This window comes from Besnoitia besnoiti, chromosome VIII, assembly GCF_002563875.1.
Source record: "Besnoitia besnoiti strain Bb-Ger1 chromosome VIII, whole genome shotgun sequence".
Lineage (NCBI taxonomy): Eukaryota > Apicomplexa > Conoidasida > Eucoccidiorida > Sarcocystidae > Besnoitia > Besnoitia besnoiti.
Genome location: NC_042363.1, coordinates 51,139 through 70,319, shown reverse-complemented (window position 1 = coordinate 70,319; position 19,181 = coordinate 51,139). Strand labels below are relative to the sequence as shown.

At 53.9% G+C, this 19,181-nt stretch overlaps 4 protein-coding genes across 4 annotated transcripts; 2 read left to right on the top strand and 2 right to left on the bottom strand.

Annotated features, from left to right (window-relative positions):
• Window positions 1-2,133: 2,133 nt before the first annotated feature.
• BESB_081410 (uncharacterized protein) lies at window positions 2,134-4,057 on the top strand (the record flags this gene model as incomplete). Its single annotated transcript, XM_029366491.1, has 2 exons — window positions 2,134-2,989; window positions 3,645-4,057. The coding sequence occupies 2 exons, from the start codon at window positions 2,134-2,136 to the stop codon at window positions 4,055-4,057; spliced, it is 1,269 nt and encodes a 422-aa protein (XP_029216951.1).
• Window positions 4,058-5,858: 1,801 nt separating this feature from the next.
• On the bottom strand, window positions 5,859-7,267 carry BESB_081400 (replication factor a protein 3 protein; the record flags this gene model as incomplete). The annotated part of the gene is made up of 4 exons (XM_029366490.1): window positions 5,859-5,935; window positions 6,334-6,468; window positions 6,664-6,770; window positions 7,245-7,267. 4 exons carry the CDS (start codon window positions 7,265-7,267, stop codon window positions 5,859-5,861), a joined length of 342 nt encoding a protein of 113 aa, XP_029216950.1.
• A 2,684-nt stretch (window positions 7,268-9,951) lies between these two features.
• BESB_081390 (transmembrane protein) lies at window positions 9,952-12,069 on the top strand (the record flags this gene model as incomplete). The annotated part of the gene is made up of 4 exons (XM_029366489.1): window positions 9,952-10,222; window positions 10,926-11,143; window positions 11,413-11,517; window positions 11,926-12,069. The coding sequence occupies 4 exons, from the start codon at window positions 9,952-9,954 to the stop codon at window positions 12,067-12,069; spliced, it is 738 nt and encodes a 245-aa protein (XP_029216949.1).
• Window positions 12,070-16,923: 4,854 nt separating this feature from the next.
• Window positions 16,924-18,710, bottom strand: BESB_081380 (uncharacterized protein; the record flags this gene model as incomplete). The annotated part of the gene is made up of 3 exons (XM_029366488.1): window positions 16,924-17,105; window positions 17,427-18,009; window positions 18,333-18,710. The coding sequence occupies 3 exons, from the start codon at window positions 18,708-18,710 to the stop codon at window positions 16,924-16,926; spliced, it is 1,143 nt and encodes a 380-aa protein (XP_029216948.1).
• Window positions 18,711-19,181: the final 471 nt, after the last annotated feature.

Genomic DNA, 19,181 nt, shown 5'->3' with positions numbered 1-19,181 from the left:
GCTTTGAGAATCTATTTTTTTATGCTACATCAGACACCCAATATTCACCAAGTAACCGAGGTACTAAATGAGGTATAGGAAAAAGGAGATGATGACTGTGGCACCCGAGAAACTCATCTGTCCCCCTAATCGTACATTACCGAGCAAAGCAACGGCTATAGGAAGTAAATGTAAGACTACACCAGACATAAGCGCAGCGCGGAGGATTCTCTCGTTGCTAGTGCTCCAGTCAGCGCGGGGAGCGCGTAAGAGCGAGGCTCGTCGCGGCAATGTCCATCTTGGGTGCGAAAAAAGTCAAGACAGCTGTGCGCGGACAGTCGCTCGATGTATAGCTAAATTGCGTGACAGTGGAGGGGGCAAACTCGAAGCATTCACTGTCATTGAACTCGCTCATTGCCTGCAGCCCTACACAGACCTAGCCACAGAAGCGAGTTTGCATATACGCATATACGTGTGCGTTCTATCAGGGCAGCGGACAGAAGATGCGTTTCGCTCTGAAGCACGCGGGGGGAGACGGGAACCGTCCTCCGAGAAAATGCCGGCAGTTTCTATGTTCAGGCCTAGCGCGCAAAACGATCTCCAGTTTCCTCAGCACGAGCTTGCGAGTCATTTTTCCCTGTTTCCGTCTCGTCGCCTCGATGCCCCTTTATGGACGGTCACGCGAGGCAACAGCGTCGCCAGTGCCCATCGACCGCGCAAAACAGACGCCGAAATCCCGCTAGCGAAGAACGACGCGTTTTCGCGTTCATGAACGAGGAGAGCTGCATTCGTAAACCTGTTTTTGCGAGTAAAAGGGTACACAAGCCAAGACACATACATGCGGACCCGTGGTCGAGTGGCATGATCCCGATTTCCCTGGTGTACCCCTCCCTATATATATATATATATATATATATATATATATATATATATATATATATATATATATATATATATATATATATATATATATACATATATATCTTATGTCATATGCCTGTTTAAGCGTGTGTCATGTACCTATATATATGTATATTTATACGTTTGCGTACTGTGCCGGGTGCACTTCAGCTTCAAGGGAAGTGGCATTTGGCAGAGACAGAATTTGTTACTGCCAACTCAGCTGACGCAGTAAACGAGGCGAGATCTTTGTGTGCACGTATTTCTTGCGAGTTCCCTGAACCTTTGCTTCGAAGGGCGAGGGAGCCGGTCCTTCACCGCACCAGAGGCGCAGCGTTTTCCGTTTCCTTGAAGAGTTATTCTTCCTCTCCGTCGAACGCGGCCGGCGTGACGGGCGTTGGTGCTAACTTTCTCTCAGAGGATGCGTGTTTCGGTTCTCGGTGTGTTTTTGCGCAGTCGAGGGAGCAGGCCGCGCTGTCTGCGAACGACCAGCCAGCGTGCGCTGGTTTTTTTTTTTTTTGCAAGACGCGCGAGGAAAACGCGCAAGTCGTCAGCGGATGGTGCCCTTTCCACTTGTGAAGCTGTTCTCTCTCTTTTCTCGCATTTCTCGTACTCTGCTTGAGCTCCCACGTTCTTTTGTCTGGTTTCTCGCGCGACCGTGGAACGCCGCTCCGGTGTACAGACACGTCTCTGGCGCGACACACGGAGAGTCTTTCGAGACCTCGTGCGCTTCCGCAGCCGACAGTTTTCTCACGTTTTCCGCGGCACAGTTTCGCACTCTCTGTGTTGCATAACTTTTGCGGCTTCGGCTCGAAAGCGAAAGGCCGACACGCGGAGAGAAGAGGGCGCTATTTCGCGTTCCGACGACGAGGTCACTCACACCAAAGCCTGGAGGGTGACCGGCGACTTTGCTCGTTCGAGTGGTGGAATCTTTCTCTTTGTCGGTCTTCCGCTTGTCTTTCTTCCCCAGTCTTCGATTCGGCCTTTCCCCCTCCCTCGGCTTTTCTCGTGTGCGGCGGACTGCGGTTGTTTCGCACTTCCTCTAGCTCTCCTTCTTCGCTCGGTGTCTCCGCCGCCAAGGCGGCCTCCGGCCCTCTATTTCGCATTCCCGCCACGCCCCCTCTCCCCTCCCCCCCGCCCTAGTTCGGGCTCTCTCTCTCCCGTTCCTCCTCTCCTGCTTCATTGGTGTCCGCCACTTGTTTTTTTGTCCGCTATTCCAGTCCTGCTCAGTCCGCAGGCCTGCGTGTCTTCAGGATGCTGCCGTCGTCGGCGCCACCGCCGCCCTCGGGCGCTGGCGCGCGCGAAGAGGGGCGCGAGGCCGAGCGACGCGGCAGTCCGCTGAAGGCTGCTCCCCCCGCGAGTTCATCCTCTGCCTCGACGCTCTCCTTCGAGTCCTCTTCTTCGTTTCTGCCCCAGGGCGCCTCCTCGTCGTCGTCCGCCGCAGGCGTCCCGTCGTCGCTGGTGGGGCGTGCCTACCGCGCCGCCTTCCTGCCTGCCGCCGTGAAGGATGAGGAGGCCGGCCGCGACGAGGCGTGCGCAGAGGGAGCGGGCGAGGCCCTCTCGCCGTTCGCGTACAACCCGCTGGAGAGCGAGCCGGAGGCGGAGGCGGGGCCCGTCGGGGGGCCGCCCTGTCCGCTCGGGACTGCGCGTGTGACCGGCCTCTTCAGTCTGCCGACGCCCGCGTGGCTCACCTCGCGCTCCCCGGGCTCGAGTCTGGCGATGAAGCGGCTGATTTGGACGCTACTCTGGCTGCTGTCCCTGTTTCTCACGCTGAGCTCGCCGGGGCCGCCCTTCGGAAAGTTCCACATCCTCTGGCAAGACGCGCTCGAGGTCGTCTATCGCTGGCCGGGCTTCGTGTACGCCTGCGGCTATCTGCTGCTGTTTTACATCTTCGCCGGGTTCGGCAGCGTCGTCACGCCTCGAAGCTGGCTCGCCGTCGGCTCCGCGCTCTTCTGCTTCCACCTCTTCGAGGAACACGGCCTCAACGGCCTCGATGTCCGCCGCTCGCCCTTCAAGCAGCACTTTAACGAAACTGCCGCGGCGCTCGGCGCCCAGTCAGAGCTCCTCAGCGACCTCTCCGTCACAGCCGTCAGCCTCCTCCATCTCGTCGGTAGGCCGCCCACTCAAGGCCACGCCACTCCCCAGCACGCATACCACGCGAAAGTCACATGTATACTTATACAAATATGTATACATGATTATGGATGAGTGTGTATAGAGCTGCACAGACGCAGATAGAGAAGGGCCTGAAAGGGAAGTCTGCTCTGTGGGCAGCAGGGTCCTGCCGCCTCCAAGACGACGCAGGAAAAGATGTCTCTCTCGCAGCTGTGTATACGGGCAAGCATCTCTCTCCTGGCGCATCCACGTCATCTACATAAATATTACAGATCTATATGTATATATATACTGACGTGGAGATTTGTTGTGCATGTGCATGTCGCGAGTCCTGTAGGGTATGTATACGGTGTGTTGCTGCCTAGTTTGCGGATTGTCGACTTTGCTTGTCTCTTTGGTAGAACTGACGCCCGCTCAAGCCTACGCGGCAGGCTCGATGTCTCATGCGGGCTGCGTGTGCCTCTTGCTGTGTATCGGCGTCGCTCCGCCGCAGGCGCCCTCCCCTGCGTTCGATGTTTCAGTCTCACTTCAGCGCGTCTTCAGCGCCCGCCGCTGAAGCTGCAGGCGCAGTCAGTGCTGCGCCACCGCGCGGTTCCCGCGAAACTGCTCGATATCCAGATGCCAGGTGTGTTTTTTTGGTTTTTTCTCAGGAATCGGGATGCTCGCGGTGTGGCAGGGGCCGTGGTACGGGACGGGCGTGTTTGCGTTTGGCCTGACGCTGGTTGACGGCCTTCTGCACGTTTGCATGTTTCTGTTTTCGGGTTTTTCCTACAACCCGGGGCTTTTCTCGGCGTGCCTCTTGAGCATCCCGTCTGCACTCTACTACTTCTTCCTCTTGGATCGCTACATGCTTGAAAATAGCGCGGCGTCTTTCCTCCGCGCGCTGAAGCTCGGCCTGGCGCTCGGGGCTGCCGCATACGCGCTGCTCGCCCTTGCCGTCCTCTGCCACCTGCCCGCGGTCGCCTACGTCGCCGCGTACCTCCCGCCCCTCGTTGTCGCCCTTCTCCAGTTCCACGACTTTAAAAAACTCGGTGGGTCGCCCCTCTGGGCGGAGCTGTGGTGATGTAAACGCTGAAAAAACTCAAACACGCCGCACACTCGACGCACATGCATATATATGCATATATAGATGTGTTCGTATGCGTGTATGCTTATATATGTGTGTATCTATATCTACATGTGTACATACATATGTATATGTTTATGTCTGCACATATACATATATATATGTGTATTTATACGTATGTTCGCCGCTGGCGGCAGGGCGTCGTTCGTGTGCCAGGTGTTGCGGCAGTATAGATTTTCGCGAGGCGTGCAAGGAGTCTGCGACGCCCGCAGGCGAGAGGCAGAGACAGGGCAGTGCGCCAAAGAGCGAAGGGCGACGCCAGGCAGGAGAGAAAAGCTGTCGAAGGCTGCTGCGCCCTCGAGTGGGGGGATTTTAGGTAGTGCGTCTCTCCTGACGCCAGTTCGAGACTCGCGAGTCGCCTGCGTGGAATTTTTTTTTTTGCAAACTTTTTTTTTTCGTGGGTTGCTTGCGACGGTGCCGCGCGAAGCGCGAGCAGATCTGCGTGGCGGTTCATCGGGGGAGAGAGTTGGAAGTTTTCAGGGGCGGGGGCCGGGGGGAGGTGAGAGGGGAGGGGGGCGGGAGAGCTTCCGCCTTTATTGTTGCAGTCGTGTCTCGATGTCATGGATGCGTTGAGGCGCGCAGCAGGGCGCTGCGCCACGGGCCCCGCATCAATCCGAGTGCACAGATGCTTCCGGATTCCGCTTGCAAAGATTTCAGCCTCTGCAAAGGGCACGGAGGAGATCCCCCCCGCGAGAGAAAGCGCCGGGCGAAAGCCTCAGCGTCTCCCCTGCGGCGAGGGGGCGATATGGTCGTAGCTGTGGGAGTAGAAATCCCTTTTTTCAGGGCTTTTTTGTCGTGTGTCGCGGTTTCTGCTCTCGTTGCGTCTGTTTTGCTTCTCCTCGAAACCTCGTCGCTCATTTCCAGCGAAGAGAGGCTCGTTTGACTCGCTACCCTTTTCTCGAGAGAGGATGCGCGTGTCTGCCGTGGTTCCACACTGCCTTTTGTCTTTGCCTTCGCTGACCTGTTTCTCTACGATCCTGATCCTCCTCCGTCATTTATAGAAATATATATACGTGTATATGCGCATGTGTATCCGCTGAACTATGTAGAGCCTATATTCTCTGTAGGCGACGAGTCGTTACACGAGCCAGGCGAGACACGAGACTTCCTTTCTCAGCGTCACGTCTCACGGTTGCTTTGCTGCACGGCACACGCAAGCGTACAGCGGCGGCTTCTGTGTCTGAGCATATATACATATATGTTTCTAATTATAAAGCACTATCGGCCTGCGGAGTTCCTCGCCTCTGAACGCTGTGCCGTAGATGTATTTGTATGTTAGTTTGTCGAAATTGACGAGCGGGAGGTGAATTCAGAGGCCCAGAAATCGGCGCTGTGTCTCTCGCGGATCAGAGGCAGGCTGTTCACACTCCCGAAAAGCCGACTCACCCAAGCTAAACACTTTGACTGCACTTTCTTTCTCTAAAAGTTGAGACGAGAGTCGAGGCATTGAGTCTCGGGAGCTTGACAGCAGACAAAAACAAAGTACCAAGAGGACAGCTGAAGATCCTAGACTGAGAGAGAAGGAGTGGCGGAGGAGCGAAGTCAAGAGGAGCACGCGTCCCCACTTTATCGAATAAAACGCAAAAAAAACCTGATTCGTTTCGAGCTGGAGGAGATCTCTCGTCTGCCGCGAGCAAAGGAACGCAGGGCACCTTCGCAGGCGTCTGGCATGGAGGCTGGAAAAGACAAGCGCGACAACTTGTTGCATCTACTCTTTTCCATCTTTTCTTTTTGCTTCCTACGCGACGGCCTCGAACAGCGTGGAGAACAGCGGATGCTTCGTCACGTAGGCCACGTCGCGCGCCAGGCCCATATCTGGTGGCGACGCGGAAAACAGGCAGAAAATGAGGAAAATGAATCCAAAAGTCAGACGCGCACACAGGAAACGACGGCAAAAAATAACGGCGAGGAAGGCCCCAAGCCTACCCACGCGAGGAGGCCTCGCGATCCAGGGAGATAGAGCGCTTGCCAGCCACGTACAAACACACGGCAGATAACTAAGCACGCCATACGTTAGCGGCGAAGAGAGAGAAAGACGAAACGTCGACACGCGGACAGGGGCCGCACGGGGGGCGGCAGGAGGGAGGAGCATGCGCAACACACGGCATCCAGGCCCCGGCGAGCGCACGGACTGACTCAGGCAGAGAAGGGGATGCGGCGATGCCTCTCCATTTTTTTTGAGATTTTCTACCGTTTTACACTGCAGCGCATACCGAGTTCGTCGCCCAGCGGCACGAGGACGTGGTTTTCGTGTTGAACGAGCGTGAGGTTCTCCTGCACACGACCGGTCACCTTGAGGAACTTGCACGGGGGCGCTTCGGTCGCCAGTTGGCACTTCACGCAGGAGCCTGCGGACAGAAGAATCGACACGAGGGCGGGCGTGGAGCGCGGCGATCCCCACGACGCGGGGGTGGCGTGCGACGGCAGCGCGGCGACGTGTATAGAGGCGCTGCGTCGTTCCCGATCCAGGGCGCGGCTCTCTGTGTGCTGCTTCTCTTCTCGAGTGTAGGGACTGCGGCGCAGTGAGCGCCTGTCTGTCTCACCGTCACAGGTCTGCAGAATGACGATGCCCTCCTCCACCTGCTTGACGCGACCCGTGAGGCTGACGGTCGCGCCGACGTGCTGCGCCAAGTGTGCGAACGGAAGCGAGCTGAGAAGAAGACGAAAAAGAAACAAACAGAGAAGGCTGCAGCGGAGACGCAGCAGAAGAGGAACTCGTATGTGGGGCACGAATGCGGGCAAGGAGAGGGCAGGAGGCAGGAGGCGGAAGCAAGTCGAGGTGGCAGTAGAAACGAAATGGAAAAAAGAAGAAGCAGCAAAGGATCGACGGGTAACCGCCGCAAAATTACGACATGCAAGGCGGTGAAGAGCAGGGAGACAGGAGAGCGCCACGGGAAGGCAAGCACCGGGGAGAAGGGAGGAGGTGAGGAGGGAGATACAACGAAGAGGAAAAGAAGCAAAGGCCGTGAGAGAACTCAGTTCTACGCCAGCATGAGGAAAGAACAAGGAGGAAGAAGAGGAAGAATGAAAGAAGAACAAATTCGAGAGGACTCGCGTGTGAAGGCGGAGCCGCCCGACCGCTGTAGTTTTGAAGAATTCCGCACTAGGGTTCCAGAGCACCTACCGGCAGTAAACAGCAGGCGCCATGTTGGCCAGAATCAAATGGAAAGCCAGGAATACCAGAAAACAAAGAGCTCGAAGGCGAAAGGGACAAAAAAGCTAGTAAGAAGCAACAATACAATGCTGCTCGGAACCGCTTGTGTGACCCCAGAGAAAAGAGGTTCAGTCGGATAGACACGCTGAAGCGGAGGCGGACCAAAGATGCCGCAGAAGTGTGCTAAGAAAAGACGTTCAAGCCTATCCTCGGAGAGAACTCAGTCACAGCAGTAGGTTTTCGTGTTTTTGACCGGAAAAGCTGAGAAAAGCAGAGCAAAAACAGTTTGAAGAGCTGGTGTCAACGGAGACACGCCAGGCGGCGGGAGCTCTGCGTGCGACGTCGCCGCTGTGTGTCTTGCCGCGTCATTTACGCGTGGTATGTTGTCGTTTGCGCATGAATCGGAGTGAAGGCCGCAGCGCCACGAGATCTTCTCTATATACTCGCCCCGAGTTCCCCATACCGTGTTGCCTACGGTACGCGGGCACGCGGTGTCTCTGGAAAGGCGAATTTTCTCGTCTCTCTGTCTCCTAGCTTTGTTCGTGCGATTCTGCGTGCCCCCCCTCCCCCTCCCCCCCTCTCCCGTTTCTTCACGTGCGGTTGAAAAAGGCGTCTTCTTATATGAAACTTCGACTAATGCGCAGCAATGCATCCGCCGCCCTTTTTTATTTCTGAGTGGTACGAGAGCAGTGGGATCGTTTTCTCGGTTACTCCTTCAGTTTCATTTTCGGCTGCTGCGCCCCGAAGTCAACGCAGGCCTGAACACTTCGCTCTTCGTGGCCGCCTGCATTTGTGTCCCTGAGCAGCGAATCTCTTCCATAATCGAGACCGTATCCGAATTTATGAGCATTACTATCTGTAGACTCAACGCGAAGGAGACTGCTTTGCACAAACGTGTGAGTATGTGTCGGTGAACAGCAAATCTTGTTGCGTAGCTTTTGGAGGCAAGCATTCAAGGGTTTGGCATCGTAATAGTATAAGGGAGAGGCACTCACCGAACACGCAAGTGATCACTATATCCCACGTGGGCTTCGAGTGTAGCAGCTGTGCAGAATCTAAAGAATTGTGCTCCAAGAAGATGATAGATCCTCTACATGCCTCGGGCACGACATTGATCAGAACGTGTAATGAGTCATCCAGACATTCCGTAGGTCACTGTCTATTGCTTTGGTCTCCCACTTTAGTAGAGACAACATCAAACAAAGCTGACGCACCAGTTACAGGCTGCTGTCTTCTATCTGGGCTGCCCTCTAGCTGCGACTGGTGCGCTGCGCTGTCGGTCATGCACCCGTATAACACGGCAGCTACCGTCAAAAAAGAGCACATCAAGCCTCCCGCGAAGGTACTTCATTGTGCATGATGGTAATCAAACTTCCCCACGAATAGCCTTACGGAATGCCATCACGAACAAAGAACTTGGTACACGCACAGATTTGGCGCACACCATATTGCTTCACGCAATCCAGTTCCGAATCTCAGCGCAAGCTTCGCCACTGCTGTGTGAATTAAGCACACACCGCAGCCACACACGAGAAGGCCAGCGGCAGCTCTGCTACCTTGCTCGGCCCATGTAGTGCTGATGGCATTTGTTTCCGTCACACCCCTTCACATTTGGGATGACAAAGGAAAAGGCAATTCAGCGGTAGGAGTATCTATAGAAGCACCGTTCGGCGGCGTAAACCCGGTGTTGCTAGTTTGTACAAGTCCCAAGGAATTATGACGTTGTCACGTTTCGTGACCCCTGCCATGGCGCAGTGAGATGATGCGCTATCCCATAGGCATACTAGAATTTTGGTAATCTGCTCTGTGGCAGTGAGGATGAATCCCTGGTCGGGTCTCGCTGATCCTGAAAAAAAATGGCTCCGCTTGGCGTCGCTCGAGCGCAGCAGGTTATATACATGGTCGACCAGGCATTGGGATCGTGAGAAGCCCAGTTAAGGCTCGCCTTCGCCCATCTGAAACCGGGAGAAATACACGTGTCTTACGCCGACGATCTAATCGGGACGGTTCTAACTCACAAAGTGTGTAACTAAATCGTCAGCCTCTCGCAGCTCGTCTACACACCTGGCACACGATCTCGAAAAGGTTTTGGTCTCCGCAGCTCCATCTCAGAGCGTCTTCTCCGCTGGCAGCCGCAGGAAGTCTTTGCATTCTGTCAGTACCTAGACGAAGATGCAGAAAAAAAGAAGTAAGTCGTGCCAGGAACTCCTAGAACTTGCAGTGTACAGACACCGCCGCTTCAGCGGTGCATGCGTCGACTCCTGGCTTGCATGCACAAGCCTTGCTTCATGTGCCTCGTGTGAGTTTGAAAGCGATAAGAATCTCCGAAATTCCGGTTGTCTAGAGGAGAAGCTGCTTATTCTTGTTTGCAACCGAACTTCTGCTCGATCAGTCTCTTGCATTGCGGCAGGCCGCCAATCGTCAACACACCGTCGCCACGACGCCCCGGCGCCGCGGCGTCTTGCATTTTTTTGGTCACAGACCCCTTTCCAGCGCACTTCCTGTACGCTGCTTGAAGCTGCGTCCACGGGGCACCTTCGCCTAACCGTTCGTTTTCTCTTCTCTTCGTGCATTCTGTATGCCTTCTCTTGCGTTTTCTCTTCCGCGGCGTTGTCATTAGCGCGGTACACGAAGAGCTGCGGCCCCCTCCCTGTCTCGACTGTAATTGTTTGTCGGCATGATGGCGTACCTGAGGACTGCCCGCTCTGGGCTCGCTTCTGGCGCGCGCCTCCCTGCGTGCAAACGTCTGGCGAGTGTAGCCACGGTTGCCGCACTTTTGCTTGCGGCATGCGTCCGTCTCGCCCCCCGCGAATCATCGTGGGCTCCGCAGGTCTACGGCGCCTCTGCCGCGTACTTTTACGTTCAGGAGTCTCAGGATAAATGCTTCGTGGAAAGTGTTCCCGTTGGTGTGGCCCTGACCGTCACCTACAAAAACCCTGAAAATCCTGGTGAGTCATTTCTCTTTTCCGTCATGCGGAAGGCAGACAGGGGCGGAAACGCAGATGGGACGTCAACAGCAAATCGAAGAAGCGAAATGTCTTCCGCAACCTGTCTCACCGACATTTTTCGACCCACTCCACGTCACCCAGATTTTCTTTGGTTTGGAGGAGTATTCCTATTCCGAGGTCCGGAGGTGGCTGTCCGCAGTCTGGGCGAGGTTGGTACCCTCGTGTCTCCCTCTGCGAAACACATTTAGTGCGTCGATCATTTCGAAAGAAATGATCGAACGATTAGCGGAATAGAGAGACGGCCTGTTGTGAAGGGCTGTCAGAACGTGACGTGAGGCCTTCTCGGCTCTCGTGTCCTGTGTGCGGAGACGCATCTGGCGCTTAGTCACTCGGTTGTCTCACTTCAGCTTTTTCTCCCAAAGCACCACGTCCTAGATGAATTGGCTTTCTTTGCTTTGCTATTTTTATGGATTGCATTCTTTCTTTTTACTCCCCTGTAACCGCGTAGGACGCTTGAATTTGCTCGCTCCCTCTCTCTGGCTGCTTTCCACCCGAACCTCTTAAGATTTTTCTCCTGTCTGCGTGCGCTTTGCTTTCTCTCTCCTCCCTTTGGCTCCACGTGTCCCCGCGTCGCTTCACGTATGGTTCACCGTCTTCTTTGCTGCTTTGCATTGCTCTTTTTCTGTGTGTTTTGTTCTGGCAGGCGTCACCTGCAGCATTATCTTCAAGGACCCGAACGGCCGCTCAGTCTTCAGCCGCGAAGTCCTCCCGACCGACGCCTATGGCAAGATTTCGCACATGACGGCCTCGGTGGGCGAGTACAAAGTCTGCATTTCCTGCGCGTCCTCCAAGTGGTTTTCCACGCAGCTCCTGAAGTGGTCCGTCTCCATCGAACTCGGCGACACCGACATCAACATCGACGTAAGCGTTGCGAAAAACGGACACCTAGAGCATTTACGTGCCTCTACAGAGGTACCTTTGCGCCTCAACAAATATACACGTGCCTTAAGATGTAGTTTCGTGCGCCTACAGGCATATGCAGGCCTCTAGAGACATGCGTGTACCTCTATAGAGATACATGTGCCTCTACAGACATGCACGCGTCTCTACAAACCCCTACACGCACATACATCTGTAAATACATATATATACAGATAAAAGCGTTGCATCATCTCGTGTCTTTTCTGCAGGATCTCGCGAAGAAGGATCAAGTCGACTCGCTGCAACTCAAGCTGCATGCCATTGCGAAGCGTCTCGAGGCCATGCAGGCTGAGAACGAGTACGAGCGCCTGCAGGTGAGACGCCGGCGCCAAAGCAAAACGAATCGGGGTACTTCAGACAGAATATATATATATATATATGTACGCACCTGCAGATGTTGATAGATTCATTCTAGGATGCACGCACGTTCTCTGCGTGTGCAGGCTCCTACAGTGTGTGCATGGCCACCAGGCACTCGCATATATATATATATATATATATATATATATATATATATATATATATATATATATGCAGATGTCACATTCGTCCGACGGGTGTATCTGTCAACATCTGCATGTATGTGCGTACACATATGTATATATATATATATATATATATACAAGTACGTGCGCACTTTACTTGCTTGGGTGTTTATGGTTCCGTTTTGGTCGGGGAAGGCTGGATTGTTCGTTTTTTTCGCTTTTTCCCCCTGTTTTCAGGAGGAGCGGTTCCAGAGGACGAACGAGTCGATCAACAGCCGCGTTGTGTGGTTCTCCGTTCTTCAGTTGCTTCTTCTCTGCGGCACGACGCTCATCTCTGTCTTTTACTTGATTCGCTACTTCCACTCTCAGAAGATTATCTAATCTCGCGTGAGTGCGCGGGAGTATTCTGTCTCTTGCCGTTATGTGCATGCGAAAGTGCGCGCCGGGAGGCGAGTGGAAGTCTCGCCTGTCGGTCTCTAATTCCGTTTCAGCTCTAGTTTCAACTCTAGCTTGCAAAGAGAAGGAAATCAACGTGAAGAAGAGCTCAGAGAGAGAGAGAGAGACGAGGAGGTTCTCGCCTGTCGGTCTCTAATTCCGTTTCAGCTCTAGTTTCAACTCTAGCTTGCAAAGAGAAGGAAATCAACGTGAAGAAGAGCTCAGAGAGAGAGAGAGAGACGAGGAGGTTCGTTTTCTGAACTGCATTCTGTTCGTTCTGGGAACTCAGCTGAACTAGATGAGGCGGCGGGGGGGGGGAAGGGGGGGGAGGCGGGAGAAGGGGGGGAAATGGGATTGAAAGTTGTCACTTGAGGGTAAAGGGCAGACGTGTATTTTCAGAGGAACCCGATTCGTTTTTCTCCCTCTTGTAGTCGGTCTGCCGCCGGCGCCAACGTGCCGACGGCCGGTGCGGCTTCCTCCCGCCCACATGCGTACGCGTGCAATCTGAATCTACTGTATACGAAAGATATATAAATATATATGTACTGTCCACCTCTGTATGTGAGTCAGTATATGTATATATATATATATATATATATAAGTATATATATACATATGTATTTAAGTATGAGAGTGTATGCTTTATGTGTTTTGCAGTTGTGTGGCTGCGCGTGTACCGTCTTCCCTCTTTGGAATAACTAATGTTTTTCGGCTCGGGCTTTGGAGTGTCTCGTACGTCTTTGTGTCTTCATCTCATGTTGATGCGCAGAGCGTTTGCGCTTCGATTCCTTTCCTTTTCCTCTGCGCTCTCCGTCCCCAAGAACCTGCTTTGTACCCCGAGACTGCAAAACAGACTGCTCAACCTGCCTTTTTCATTTTTTTCTTCTTGTCGCCGTCGTTCCATCGGCGTGGATTCCGCTGTCGCACGCTCGCGAGGCTGCGGACTCTGCGGCGGCGAGCGTCCTTGAGAACGAAAAATAACTCGGGAGATAACTCCTATCTAAGCCATCCGGAAGTCGCAGAAGCAGTTTCATGTCGCCAACTATCCTCCATTTATAAATATATATTTTTTGCTTAATAATAAAGATTTTGCTAGAAAAATAAAAGCCGTTTGTAAGAAAATTAGACCAAGTAGATATTTTTGTAAAATTTTTTTTTAATGCTAAAATATCAAAATTTGTTTTTTTGCTTGTTTTATTAATAATAGATTGGTTGATAAATTCATTAATTTTACTAAAGATTTTTGAATATCTGATACTGTAAGATTTTTATTAGTTTTATGAATGATGGGATGAGCATGCAGTAATTTGCTCGGTAGCGGCTTGAAGAACTTGGATGCCTGAAGGCCTTCTTCTAGCGTGCTAAAACCGTTCGATACATGCCGCCTGTGCGTCGGATGCCCGTGTTGAAGCCCCGCTACCGACATAGGTTTGCATATAAGTCTATATATGTGCTTGCATTCGTATGCTTTGTTGCAGGGTGTCTTTGCAGTTCTTTCACGCGCAGTGGCGACACACACGTGTTTCTATCGCCTTTCAGGATGCGGGAGAAACCTGTGGCCATACACATTTTTGAGTGTTAGCTTTCGTGTAAGGCGTAATGGTAGGGTATAAGAGCATGCCGTCTGGCTACGGGGCATGCGGATTTCCGCGTCGCGTGATTCTACCCGAGAACGCTGAGCGGCAGATGAAAGGCGACAGACTGAGTCACTGCCTCTAGAGAGTCGTAGCCAGACTTGACTGGAGAGCTCTAACTTGCGAGGCAGCCGTGCGATGCTCTCGCTGAAAGCCGGCTAACAACTCACAATCAGCAGTCGCCGATGGCCTTGCACAGTTGAGAGGCCGCCTGCCGCGTTAGGCCGCTGTCACGAGTTTTCTTGCCTCAATCCCTGATGCTTGGCTTCGCGTACCCAAGCTGCAAGACTCTTCTCCTGTCATGTCTGTGGAAAATAACTAGTCTGAACGCCACGCATACACTGGCGAGCCCGAGAGGCGGCGCGTCTGTAGGGTGCTGGCCTCCCGAACTTGCGTAAATCTGTACTACTTCGCGGCTTTACTAGCCTGGAAATCGGCGGGCGGCCGAGGGTGGCATTTTTCTGTCCGGTGCAGGACGCCTACTTGTTGTTTTTCGAGACAAGCCGCGACCTCTCCTCTGTCACAAACCCCACACGCCCTGGCTTCCAACAAAAGACGTTTCACTCTTTTTTTCGAAGCGACAACCTCTATCCGTCAACGACGATCTGGCCCTACGAGATTGTCTGTTGATTCTACGGCGGAAGATGGACGAGTCAAGACAAAGTCCGACGCCATGGCCTGAATTCGATCCGTTTCGCGCTCCGTTTTGGTTGAATGCTGCGGTCTCGGTGCCGGGTTTCTCCTATTTTTGGCCGTCTAAATTCTCGCGCGACCGCCGTGGGGAGCTGCGTGTCGCGCATGCACGATGGGAGCTCGGTTCTCGAATCCCCCTCTGGCGGGCGGCGGTAGCGCGAGAAGGACGTGAGTTGCGGGGGAAAAACGAGGCGGAATGAACGTTCAGTCTTCAAAAACCTGAAGACTGCAACACATAATATACTTCTATTGCGGTGAAGATGAGACCTTCCCCTTCGGCATCTTCGGCGGGCTTGCTCGGCGCGACTCTTCGATAAGTTCGGTCGTTTCTCGCGAAACTCCGTTTATCTGAACGAGGCGCGCCTCCCATGACCGATCCGGGATGAGATAGCTGAGCCGCGAATATGTGTTGAAGTCTGAAGGTTATTTCGGGAAACGAGTGCGGGAAGACGCAAGCCTGTTTTCTAGCGAAACTGCGCATCTGCCACGTGCGTTTTGAGTGTCTATCTGCCCGTTTCAGCGGGGGTTGGGGGCTTGGGGGAGTAGTTCGATGACTTTTGCTTGCCCGACGAACAAGAATTAGACCTGGTTCGTTCTTGTGTAGTTCTGTCGCAGAATCAAATGGACTGTAACAGCGCGAATCGCAAGTATTGCGCCCGTAGACATGTGGTGTTGAGTCTCTCTTCGCAGGCGGAGCGTCCGTCGCACTCTTTGAGTCAGAGGAAAATCGGGTTTCCGCTGTAAAGTGAGTTTCTCTGAATTTAAGAGTGCAATATCAATCGGAGCTTCCGCCAGGTGGACTTAGGTTGCCGCTGTAGTTCGAGATCCGTCTCGTACTGTACGCGGTGATGTATACGGCACTTGGATACTCGAGCTCCAGACGAGTTGCGAGCCTGTTTTTCTAGAAATCTCGATAGCGGTGCCGCGAGTGTGTTCCGGTCTGAAGCGGATTTTCCTTTCTGCACTATGCTCCTGTGCCATTGTCTCTCCTCCGGGAGCCCCGTCAATGCGTGCGGATACCCAACGGTGCGAAATTGAAAACCCGTGTCTTTCCTGGCCGTTGTTTCGGGCCTCGCCCTTAGACACTCGGTTGTAGAAACCACGGGTATAATTGCACTTTACTGTCTCCTTTTACGCGACTGTTTCTGCACTAGTGCTTAACACACGTGTATGTTGGTGTGTGTAGATTCTCAGCCGAGGTCGTGACTGCAGCTCCTGAAAGGGGTGCGTAGGTAGGAAGTGGGAAATAAGCGCGGGGTCTTCCTGTAGAGTTTCTGGTCTGCCGCACTTGCTTGATTTGGTTTGGGGGCTGATCAAACTCCCAAGACAATTTCACCGGTGCAAGAGCGAGGCTCAGCCTCGTCGGACACAAGCAGTATTCTCCTCGTCTTTTACTTGGAGACGAGGAGGAGGAGAGACGACGGATACTGAAAAAATAGGATCTAAAATTGTATGGCGCATCTGGAAAATTGGAATACCGTAGAGTTGTTTGTATATAGACATATATCAAGCTACCAACGCTAAGCGGCGGTATCCAGTCTTCCACTGAAAACTATGTGAAGGCTCTGGGAGAGGAATGGTCCGCGGGATTGCCCTCTCTAGTAAACCATGCCAGTTCGCTTTGGGTCGCTTGGGCGATTCTCAACTACAAGCCGAGGCCGGGTCGATAAAAACCCCTACAAAGGAAACTTGCAACTCCGACACCAAAACGGACCTGTAAGGAGTTACACGACTGCTGATCAAAATTCTTGGATTGCACCTTTTTCTTGCTTTCGTACAGAGGGGAGAGGGGGACGACCCCATTCGTAGAAATGCTAAATCCGAAGTTGCACTTCGTCGACTGAGCTTTGGCCGTGAGAACCGCAACGAGGAATGAGGCAGCGCCGCGGAGTACCACTTCCCTGAATTCTATTTACTGTCAAATATAATATATATAAATATGTCTGCAGAGGGTTACGCGCGCCTGTAGTCAGCTCTAGCATGCGACGGAAGTTTCAAGATCACGTGGACGGACTCGCGAGCTTGGAAAAATCTTCAGAGCGACGTGCGGTTTGAAAGTCGAAGCCAAGCCGCACCGTACTGAATAAAACGTGCGCCGCTGCACAGTACCTGATCCCTCATGCGGCTGGCGCCCTTAAGAAACACATATTTATATATACTTCTTTATATACTGAAAATACATCATGTATATAGTATGTAGATGCAGCGCGAGGCGCTGCGCCTCCCACCAGCAAGAAAGCGATTTTCCAGGAAAAGGACGAACAGAGAGTCATGCAGTACATATAAAAGCGCATGCATACCCCGAAAATAGTATATATATACTATTTTTGTAAATTCCGGCATATATATATATATATATGTAGCGGATCGAGTTGCCGACGCTCGTCTCAGCGGGCACATATATAAATATATATATATATATATATATATATATATATATATATATATGGGAAAAAGTTGAGGTTGGGCGACATCAGTGTCCTTCATCTTCCTCTTGAATGACATTCATGACTTGATCGCATATCGACTCAAACCAGCCGTCGTTTAGGTAGATCGCGAGCGCCGCAGTCTTATCTGCGGCGGAGGCAATGTCTGCAAACGCTTCTCTTAGTCGCAAACTCTTCTCAAACGCCTCGCGAAGCTCCGCGTTGCTCCCTGGAAAAGAAAGAACGAGGTGCGGGCAGAGACAGCAAAAGAATATAATATGCAAAACAGGAGGCCACCGCTTCGTGCCTCTGGCTCGAACGCTGACGTCACTATGAACGCGGCTCCATGCATACATAAAAAGAGAAATGCCTCGGATTTAAAAGAGAGGAAATTTCGGTCAAAACTCGCCAAAAGCCCCGCAAGAGCTGGCACTGCATCCCGCGCAGAAAAACTTCATACAGGGTAGCGAAAGACGGAGAAAGAAAGCGATTCCGTCGTTCTCAAGAGTCGGCGAAGTCTGCCGCTCCTGAAGACTCGAACTGGACCTACGCAGCGCTTCTTTCTGCTGGAGAGACAGCTCGTCGCTTCCGAGGTGTTCCTCTTCCTCGGCCTCCTCGAGTCGGTCGTCGAACGCGCCGTCCAGCTCCTCATCGCCCAACGCGTCGTCTCCGTCGCGGAACCAGCGCACTGCCGTCGGCGACTCTTGGTCGTCTTCCATCTCTTGCTCGTCTTCATCCTCCGCGGCATCTCGCGCGAGGGGCTGCAGCGTCGCTGCGCTCTCGGTGGGATCTTCCTCCTCTTCGCATTCGCCCTCCTCTTCTTCTTCTGCGTGCTGCGCGTGCTCCTCCCCACGCCGCCTCTTCGCCACGCCAAGGCCTTCTCCGCGTTCTCCGGCGGCCTCAGCTGTGCGCAGGGCTGCAGGCGACGCTTCCTCGTCTTCCCTGAGACGCTTGTTGCCGCTGTGCGGCGGCGCCTCGCTCTCTCCCGCGGGCGTGTCAGCCCGCAAATCTTCGCGTGGGCGGCAAGAAGGCTGCTGCCTGTGCTGCCGGAAGCAGGCCGCCGAGCAGAAGAGGCCTCTGCAGCAAGGCAGCTTGTACTTCACGTCCTCGCTCGAGCCGCACACGACGCAGATCTGCGCAAAACAGACTCCACAGACTGCGCGTCAAGCGAGTAAAAGCTACTATAAACCCTAAACCCTGTATGTATTTATATATGTGAGTATGAACATACGTATTTATGCATAGATATATATATTATTGTATGTAGGTACATATATATATTGATGTATAGAGGTGTGTGTATGTGTGTGGGTCGGGCACGCAGGAAGCGAAGCAGCTTGGTCGCCAGGAGTAAGGCAGAGTTCCCGGCGTGGCTGCGCGCGTTCCTCCTCGTCTTCTTAGTCCCGCATTCTGGTCGTTTCCTCTCTCGCCTGTGTCTGGTTTCTCGAGTCTGTACCTTCGCTTCGACTACTCTTTCCTCGAGACGCCCGCCGCGCGCGCCGCGGCCGCCTCTGCCGCCTCCGCGCCGCGCGCCGAAAGGCCGCCAGCCGCGTCTGCCTCGCTCTCGACAGCCGCCCTCGCGCGGGTCGCCTCGCGCAAGGGACGCGGCTGCAGGCGAAGCTGCGTGGGAAGGAAAGGCACTGCCATGAGGCGCGCCGCGGACGGAGGCGCCCGTGCCGTGGGCGTGGCTGCCGAACCGCGAGGTGCCTCTGCGGGCGTCCGTTGACCCGCTCTGTCGCCGATGATGCGGAGGAAGATGATCCTCCAGCGCGCCGCTCGCAGGGACGCGCGAGCTCCGCGGCGACGCGGCGCCCGAGGGCGCGAAGGAGGCCATCTCGCCGCACCAAACGAGGCGGAAACGGAGAGGGCGGGGCGGCTCTCTTGCAAATGAAGGGAATCTCTCGCCGCAACAGAGGGCGACGAAAGAGAAAAGCGCGGGGAGTCGCGGTGACAGCTTCCGACGCCGCCTCTGCTTCTCGCCTCGCGCCCGGGTATGTGCCGCCGGCAGCTCCGCGCGCCTACGGGTCTCTTTGCGTCTAACGCCTGGCGCGATGAGCCCGACTTGTCTCCTCCTCAGGCGAGGCGCGTCGCGCCGGCTCCGGCTCTCGCGGGGGAAGCGGATGAGCTCGCGAGCTCGACTCGCTGGCGGCCGCGAGCGCGCCGCTCGGTTTCCTCAAACACCGCACGATACAGGAAAGACGCGAACGCGAAACTCACACCGAGAAGGGAAAGGGAACGCACACACATACGCCATCTCCAGAGAGGAAGAACGAAGACGAACAAGAGGCCGTGAACCCCTGCGCCC